Genomic DNA, 7,962 nt, shown 5'->3' on the forward strand with positions numbered 1-7,962 from the left:
GGGCATTGGAGCTTCGGATCTATCTCCCAAGGAAGCAGTAAACAGCACCCTTCTTAACCCAGTGACTCATTTATTATATCAAACACGTTTCACAGTCACATCATGCCCTATAGCAAGTGAGAGAGGGAAGGAGGGAGAAGACGCGCAAAGGCTGCAATCTCATCGATTAAGAAACCGTCCTCTTCTCCACGTGTTTGGGCGGTCAGGCGAATAATAATAATAAAAAGAATAATAAAGGAAGCTGGAGGAAAGTGGCAGGAGTAGGTACCTAGCCCGCCCGCCCCGCACTTTCCAATTGCAGCCTCTTTCGCTTGTTAAGCTTGGATCCTCCTCCTCGCTCTCTCCCCCCCCCGGCGATTCCCCTTTCTAGACAAACCTCTCCGAAGCCCACGCTTGTCGCATCCGAGGGAGATCCTCCTGCCTCCTATGGACAGCCTCCCCCTGGGCTCAAGTTGCGCGTCTTCCAACGAGAAGCAGAGCTGGCTTTTCACCTGGCCGTTCACTTGGTGCAAAGCCTGGGCCATCGCAGATCTACCCTGGGCTCAGAGGGGGGAATGCTGGACTGTCCGGAGAGTGGGGCCAAAGGAGCCCCCATCCATACGAAAATCTCCTTCTCCATCTTAGACATCCTGGATCCTCAGAAATTTACCAGGAAGAGCAACCCGGTGGCAGGGAGAAGGGAGAGCATCCCCCACGCGGGACAGCGGGAAAAAAGTTTGGGAAGAGTTGAGCTAGAAAGGAATCCCAGCAGCAGGAGGAATAAGCTAGAGGCATACCATGGTAAGCGACGCGTCCTGGCTTTATCGAATCTGCACGGTTTGGTTTGAAAAGCTGCCGAGTTGGTTCAATTCATGGCAAGCAATACAAGCCTAGTAACTTTCAAAAGGGGGGGGCAGCAAAAAAGGGGAGGAAACCGAGGCTTGCAAGCTTGTGTGACCCCTTAGAAGGTGTAACAGATTATTGTGGCATAAACTTTGGTGGGTTTTTTTTTTTTACTGGGATTAACCATCCCAGGCATATGGATTGCCCATAAGGTTGCGATCTCGGACTATTGAACATATGAGCATATTGAGCATATGAGACTATCCCAGGATTGCTGCTGCTCCTGATGTGACACCAAACTGTGTGCTAGATGCGGTCTAGAGGCATGCAGTTGCAAAGACAGCACTCGGCAAGGGTGAACTTTTTAGTTCGTGAGTCGCAGCCCGAGTTGGGTTGAGTTCAGTTTGTTGGATGATAGCGCAGAAGGCGGTTTTGCAGTCTGACTGAATACCACCCTACCACCGTCATATAGGCTGGTGAGCGAAATTTAAAGTAAAATAATAAAATACTCTAGATCAGTATCTTAGCAGTGGTGTTGCGAGGATTGTGGAAGCACTGGCCTACCTCACTGGTCCTTTGCCTTTAACGGGAGCAAGTAAGGAGGAAATTCAGCAGGAGAGACTTTTGCAGAATTTCCTCCTGACCTGTGGCTTTTAAAGGCACAGGACAAGAGCCTTGTCAGAAGTAATAATAAAAAGAAAGCACAAAAACAACAACAATTTAAAATGATGACTGATGAAGAAAGCCACATTTTGCTTTATTTTTCAGGGAGTGTAAGAATCCTTGCATGCAAAACCGGCTCCGCTTGGGAGCTAAACGCCTGAATCAGGGCAGCATGTGCTACTAACAGAGGAAGTCTTTCATTCACATACACGCAGAAGCTGCACTTCAGATTTAGTTGCCCGAAATGGTTTGTCGTTTACTCTCTTGTCTAGCAGCTTTGTAAATAATCTCGTGTCTCCCCACCCTCCGAAGGCCTTCTCTTCGGTCCGTGGAAGGTCACAGCCCGGCTGCGTTTCCCTTTAAGAAGTTGTGGAGGGGACGCGGCGAGCGGGTCATGGAGCGTGGCGCTGTCCCCCTGGTGGAGTCACGGCTGAGCTCGCAGTGCCCCCTGGTCTAGTAGGAAAGCGCTAGCCAGACGCAATTCTTTTCGGCTCAGCCTTATCGGATGGGCCTGATTGGCACAGGGACGCGCTAGGCAAAGGACAAGCTAGATAATTGTTCCTGCGGTCTCCCCACAAGAGGATGCCTTCGCTCCCCCTTGATCGATATCCTATTACCGACTCCTGCGTATCTCCTTCCCACAGCTTGCAGGTACCAACTTCAAACCCCTTTTCCCCCTGTCTGAACCTAATATTGTTCGATTAAAACTTACCTTTAATAGATGACATCTATCGATCCGCCCCTTCACAAATCTGAAACTCTATTAGTACGGCCGGGAAAAAGAAGATGGAAAAGAACAGGGCGGGGGAGGGAAGAGAAAACGGAGGATTTACTTCTTTTTTTAAAAAAAAAACCTCTTAGTAACTTTTTGTTGTTGTTAACAAACATTTTCAATTTACACCTGCTCCCACTTCTTCATAATTAGTTTCCCAGTTCTCAGAATGATAATTCTGTTAGAAGGGGCTACCTGGAAGGGGCTACCTAAGAAATGACAAGTTTTAATGGAACGATAAGAAAAACGCACTTTCTTTCATGCCACGCGTTGGGGGGGGGCTGTCCTGTAAGAAAGAATAATCACTCATTCCGTTTCGTGATTACAGAGGTTGCAACCCACAACTGTTTCACTTATAGGCACGCAACAAAAAGAGTAGTTCCCACCCCTCGTCCGTATTATATCGAAATATCTGCAATCCAGACACCTTTATTGAAGTTGGAAGTACCTGGGCTCAAGAATGCCAAGCACTGAAATCAAGCTCTCTGCAAAGACGGCATCAGAAGAGGTGGGGTGGGTGATGCAAAGACACTAGGAGGATCATAGAAGGGGCAAAGTGAATTTCGGGCGTGGGGTTATCCCCCACGTTTAAATTACTGAAAGAAAAATAACAGTATTATATCACTATAACGTTCCCATTATTATATCTCTATAACGTTCCCATTCTAAACGTGCTTTCACTGAGGTCGATGGGACTGCGATCTTTTACTTTTCAGTTTCTGATTCAGTTATGAATTGTATGCGAAAAGTACTTTTCCTTCAAGTAACCTCAGGGTCTAGCAATAACGGGGCGGGGTCATGCAGGGAAGTGACCTGTTTGGCTGCGGTAACTATCCCCTCCCGCTGTGGTGGTGGGAAAGTCTCGGGGAGGGAGGCTCTCTGCATATGCTTAGCAACACTGGTTGATCTTTCTATTGTTCCTGGCTGAACTTTTGACTCTTCACGCGTCTTTTTTTTTTAATAACTGCATATGTTCTGGGACTAAGATCCTCCGAGCCGAAGGGGTGAATGTGATGGTGCCGAACTGAAAGCATTCCCTCTAGCGGCTAACTAGGCACATGTGTGCATTTATGCGAAGTGATGATAGAGATCCATGCGGAGAGGATCCGCTTCCGGGGAGGGAAATAGCAATTAAGCGGATCAGGTGCACGTGTTCGGGAAAGGCTGCTGGTCTCATTCTGTCCCCCTGATCAGAGCCATTGTGTGTCTCCTAGATGGAAACAGCAACGGAGAGAGAGAAGCAGCCGCCCTGGAGGCGTCGCAACAAGAGGAGCCGGGACGGGACGCCGGCTGCTTAGCAACCGCGGCAGGATCCGCACCGCTCCACTCACCCGACCTCCCTCTCTCCTCGTCGTCGGATCTGGACGAGCCGGGCTCGCCGCGATCGTCGAAGAGGCGCCGGGCAGAGCCCAGCTGCGCCAAGCCTCGGCGGGCCAGGACGGCCTTTACTTACGAGCAGCTGGTGGCTTTGGAGAACAAGTTCAGAGCCACGCGGTACCTGTCGGTGTGTGAGCGCCTCAACCTGGCCCTATCGCTCAGCCTGACCGAGACGCAGGTCAAAATCTGGTTCCAGAACCGAAGGACCAAATGGAAGAAACAAAACTCGGGCGTAGATGGCACGACGCAGCCGGGAAGCAACGCTCTGCCCCCTGGAGGAGAAGGCAGCCCTAGTCCGCCAGGCCCCAGCACCCTAGCCTACCACCAGACTTTTCCATCTTACGCCTCAGCCAATATCATCTTTCCAGCAGCAGCGGCAGCTCCCCTTCCCCTGGCCGCAGGAGGGGCACCATTTCCCTCCTTTCTTAGCCCCACATACCTGGCCCCGTTTTATACCCCTCGCCTATAAATGGATCGTATTCCCTGCGTGGGAGTGGAGAGGAGCAAATCCTATTGTGTTTAAACAAACGAAGGAAATGCAGTTCTAGAAAATGTCTTCACTCTTAGCTGCTAAATTTGTTTTCCTAAGTCTTATTTGAGAGCATGCCTGCTAATCAGCCACCCTGTGATTACCGTTACCTAGTTATGGGTCCTTTTCTAAGTCTTCATTTCTATGGGAAAAGAGAAGTGGGGGATAAATGCCAATCCCAAACTTTTCTTCAGAAAATCAGCTCCTTTAGTCCCTTGGAAATCCTTTGGGAGCAGAATGACTTTCAATACAAAAACATGGATTTATTTAAAGTAAACAAACAGGGCAGGTACACAGAATTTGATATTTATATGATTGCTGATCTGTAGAGAGTGAAAGAAGAGACAGATGTGGATATAACAGTCCGGAAGGGCAACAGAAAGTTCTCTCGCTATAAGCTTCTCCCTCCCTCCACTCTAGTTTCTTTCAGGTGCCCTGTGACAGACTGAACCACTGTAATTCCATACCCAACCTTAGAATTTGCTAGATGCTGGACCAGACCATAGTGTGCATACTATAGCATACCCAGTGCTGCATGATCCTGTCTGACCATTAAACTCACTCCTAGACAGTGTGTAATAGTGGAATATGCAAACTGTAGATTGGAAATGAAGACAGTATTTTAATAAAATGTGTATTGTACTATATACTGTCTTGTATTTTAAAGCAACAGTTCCCCAGTGGTGGGTCTGGGGCCACCAGAGGGCAGCATAAACCTTATGTAGGGTTCAATTAAATATTGGGTTAAACAGTAGAATCCTGTGTATATTTACAAGTTCAGTTTCGATCCCACTCTGTTCAAGGTGGGTGGAGAATTACTGCCAGATAAATGTGGATAAGATTGCACCATGAGTGTGCTACAGACTATGGCAGGTGTGAGAAACCATTGGCTCTCCAGATATCGCTAAAGTGCAGTTCCCATCAGCTCCAGCAAGCATAACCAGTGGCCAGGAATGATGGGCGTAGTAGTTCAGCAACCTCTGGAGGGCCACTTGGACTATGGCCTCAACCAAAGTGGAGATCCTGTCTAATGTAATGATTTGAAAATACTATTTATTTGTATACAAGACCAGTTTTTTTCTGCTTTAGTTCTAAAGATATACTTCATACATACAAATAGTATTCTTAATTAAAACCATTGGCAGGAATAGCACCAAATATACCATGAGTTACTGTAGATGCTATACCAACTTTTCTGTCAAAAGGGAGCATCCACAGCTACAATAAACACTTGTTCCAGGTCTTTAATTAAGCCTCTCCTACTTTTGTGCTAGTCTGGTCTGTATTCTAGTGCATTGTTGCCATCATCCTGTTGATGAACTCAAGGCAAGGGTTAAACTAAATATTGGGATTGTATGTGTGCTATATTCTGAAATCCAACATGTCTCTGGCCCATAAACCAGAGATTGCGCTAATACATAATAAGGTAGAAGTCACCAGTGTGTCGCTCATGGGTGCAGTGGTGCCCTTGAGGTCATCTGCCATTGCCCACGAAGTCTCTGAGCTCCTCCCCCATTCACTGCCCCCTGTGGTCAGGATGGTTACTTTCCCCCCCTTGAGGAGGAAGTTGGAACTGTGTCACTCTTACCCACTTCCTCTTTCAGTTCTGTGTACTTTTCAAGGCTTAGATTAATTCTACTGGAAGTGGCCAGAGGGGGTGGTGTCCACAGTACTCACTCAAAAATTCAAGTGTGCCCATGAGCTTAAAAAGTTTGGCAACCTCTGGAATAAGACAATCCTGAAGTGTTAAAGAAGTAGATAACATATGACACCCTAAACAAGGACAGTTGTTTTTCTAATCATGTGTTCTGGAAGACATTGCCTTTTCATAGTGAGACCTATCTGCAGAGTTTTGTCTTTGTGTAAGAGCCACCTTTTTCTCTCCTGAAGATGATGCTTTCCTTAGCTCTTTGTGCTACTCACTTCCAGAGTTTACCTCAAAGGGCCATTAACAATTGCACCCATATATATCTTACATTGTTTGTATTGTTATGTATTGATACAAGTATTTATATGCCACCCTCCCATAAAGTATCAGGGCAATGCACAGCAATATAAAAATCATTCAAAGCGGTACATTCTTGTAAGCTGTAAAATTGTAAAACAGCTTTTTGTTGGAAGGACAATAATCTTAGTCCCTTCCTTTAAAAAAAGAAAACAATCACGTCTACTCAAAACTCCTATTGAGTTCAGTGGAGTTTACTCCCAGGTAAGTGGGTCCAGGACCGCAAAGCCTCTTCAGGCATTATGCAGTATTAATTACACACATGAGCAAGCCAACAGAGAGTAGCCCTGCCAATTCCAATTGACCTCTGTGAGTTGGAGGGTGATCTTCTGAAGCCGAGAGGTTCCTGTATTCATTTTAGAACCCTAGAAAAACTGTTCGAAAGCACACCAAGAACTTAAACAAAAACAGGAGGCTGCCCTCTTCAGACTGTCCTCTTCTAACTTGAAGGGGGGGGCAAGAACAAGAATCGAGAAAAGCAGAGTTAGCATGCTCATCTCCCCTGCTCCCCCAGCATATATAATCTAAGTATAGAAAACCTAAAGAGCAGTAGATTTATTGTGACATTAGGTTTCATGGGCTACATTTATATATATTTTTATATAAGAGGATTTATATACCACTTAATCATACATGACCTCTAAATGGTTTATATAGTGCCACTTTGTTAGTTGCAGTGTTATCCTCAATAGACAAAAGTAGGTATAGATAAAGCTGCCATAGCTGCAATCCTATGCACACTTATCTGGGAGTAAGGCCCATTGAACACAGAAGGGCTTAGTTCCTAGTAAATATGCATAGGATTGTCCTGTAGAGACTGAGCTATGAATTCAAAAGTTTATTTATTTTATTTATTTGTTGAATTTCTATACTGCCCGACTAGCATAGCTCTCTGGGCGGTGTACAACAGAGGAATATAAATATACACAGTAAAATCCAATAATTCAGTGCAAGGAACATGTATGTAGGCATCCACAAATCTAAAATCAGTTAAACATATTTAAAGACTAAAATAGACTAAAATGCCTGAGAAAAGAGGAAGGTTTTAACTTGGCGCCGAAAAGATAGCAACGTCGGTGCCAAGCGCACCTCATCAGGAACACTATTCCACAGTTTGGGGGCCACCACTGAGAAGGCCCTAGTTCTTGTTATCATCCTCCGAGCTTCCCTGTGAGTCGGAACTCGGAGGAGGGCCTTCGATGTGGAACGTAGTGTACGGGCAGGTTCATATCGAGAGAAGCGTTCCAGCAGGTATTGTGGTCCTGCGCCGTATAAGGCTTTATAGGTTAAAACCAGCACTTTAAATCTGGCCCGGAAACATATTGGTAGCCAGTGCAGGTGGGCCAGAACAGGTGTTATATGTTCAGACCGCCTGGTCCTCATTATCAGTCTGGCCGCCGCATTCTGCACAAGCTGCAGCTTCCGAACCGTCTTTAAAGGCAGCCCTACGTAGAGCACATTGCAGTAATCCAATCAAGAGGTTACCAGAGCATGGACAACTGAGGTGAGGTCCTCCCTGTCCAGATAGGGATGTAGCTGGGCCACCAACCGGAGTTGGTAGAACACATTCCGTGCCACCGAGGCTACTTGAGCCTCGAGTGACAGGGAAGGATCTAAAAATACTCCCAAACTACGAACCCGCTCCTTCAGGGGGAGTGTAACCCCATCCAGAACAGGGTGGACATCCACCATCTGATCAGAGAAACCTCCCACCAACAGCATCTCAGTCTTGTCTGGATTGAGCCTCAGTTTGTTAGCTCTCATCCAGTCCATTATCGGAGCCAGGCAACAGTT

General features: G+C 46.5%; 1 protein-coding gene and 1 long non-coding RNA gene across 4 annotated transcripts; one reads left to right on the forward strand and one right to left on the reverse strand.

The window, feature by feature from the left end:
• The first annotated feature begins 475 nt into the window (after window positions 1-475).
• Window positions 476-5,411, forward strand: NKX1-2 (NK1 homeobox 2). Of its 3 annotated transcripts, XR_009763998.1 has the most exons (3): window positions 1,611-2,136; window positions 2,617-2,765; window positions 3,472-3,542. XR_009763998.1 is itself a non-coding variant. In XM_061635729.1 (2 exons), exons 1-2 carry the CDS (start codon window positions 555-557, stop codon window positions 4,101-4,103), a joined length of 858 nt encoding a protein of 285 aa, XP_061491713.1. In that variant the 5' UTR covers window positions 476-554; the 3' UTR covers window positions 4,104-5,411. The 3 variants fall into 3 exon arrangements, 1 of the variants encoding a protein (XP_061491713.1); XM_061635729.1 differs by lacking the exons at window positions 1,611-2,136; window positions 2,617-2,765 and adding an exon at window positions 476-780 and having other exon boundaries at window positions 3,472-5,411; XR_009763997.1 differs by lacking the exon at window positions 2,617-2,765 and having other exon boundaries at window positions 1,602-2,136; window positions 3,472-3,559.
• Window positions 1,543-3,978, reverse strand: LOC133388991 (uncharacterized). Its single transcript, XR_009763999.1, has 4 exons — window positions 3,711-3,978; window positions 2,706-2,788; window positions 2,198-2,245; window positions 1,543-2,016 (listed from the first exon to the last, which is right to left on the reverse strand). It is a non-coding gene; the product is annotated as an uncharacterized LOC133388991 (long non-coding RNA).
• Window positions 5,412-7,962: the final 2,551 nt, after the last annotated feature.

The sequence above is a fragment of the Rhineura floridana genome, chromosome 7 (assembly GCF_030035675.1).
Source record: "Rhineura floridana isolate rRhiFlo1 chromosome 7, rRhiFlo1.hap2, whole genome shotgun sequence".
Lineage (NCBI taxonomy): Eukaryota > Metazoa > Chordata > Lepidosauria > Squamata > Rhineuridae > Rhineura > Rhineura floridana.

Excerpts from the sequence above, each read along its gene's own strand:
- NKX1-2 (XM_061635729.1), top strand. The coding sequence starts at position 555 with ATGCTGGACTGTCCGGAGAGTGGGGCCAAAGGAGCCCCCATCCATACG. Across the intron at positions 781-3,471 it reads TAAGCTAGAGGCATACCATG|ATGGAAACAGCAACGGAGAG; the intron begins GTAAGCGACGCG and ends TGTGTCTCCTAG.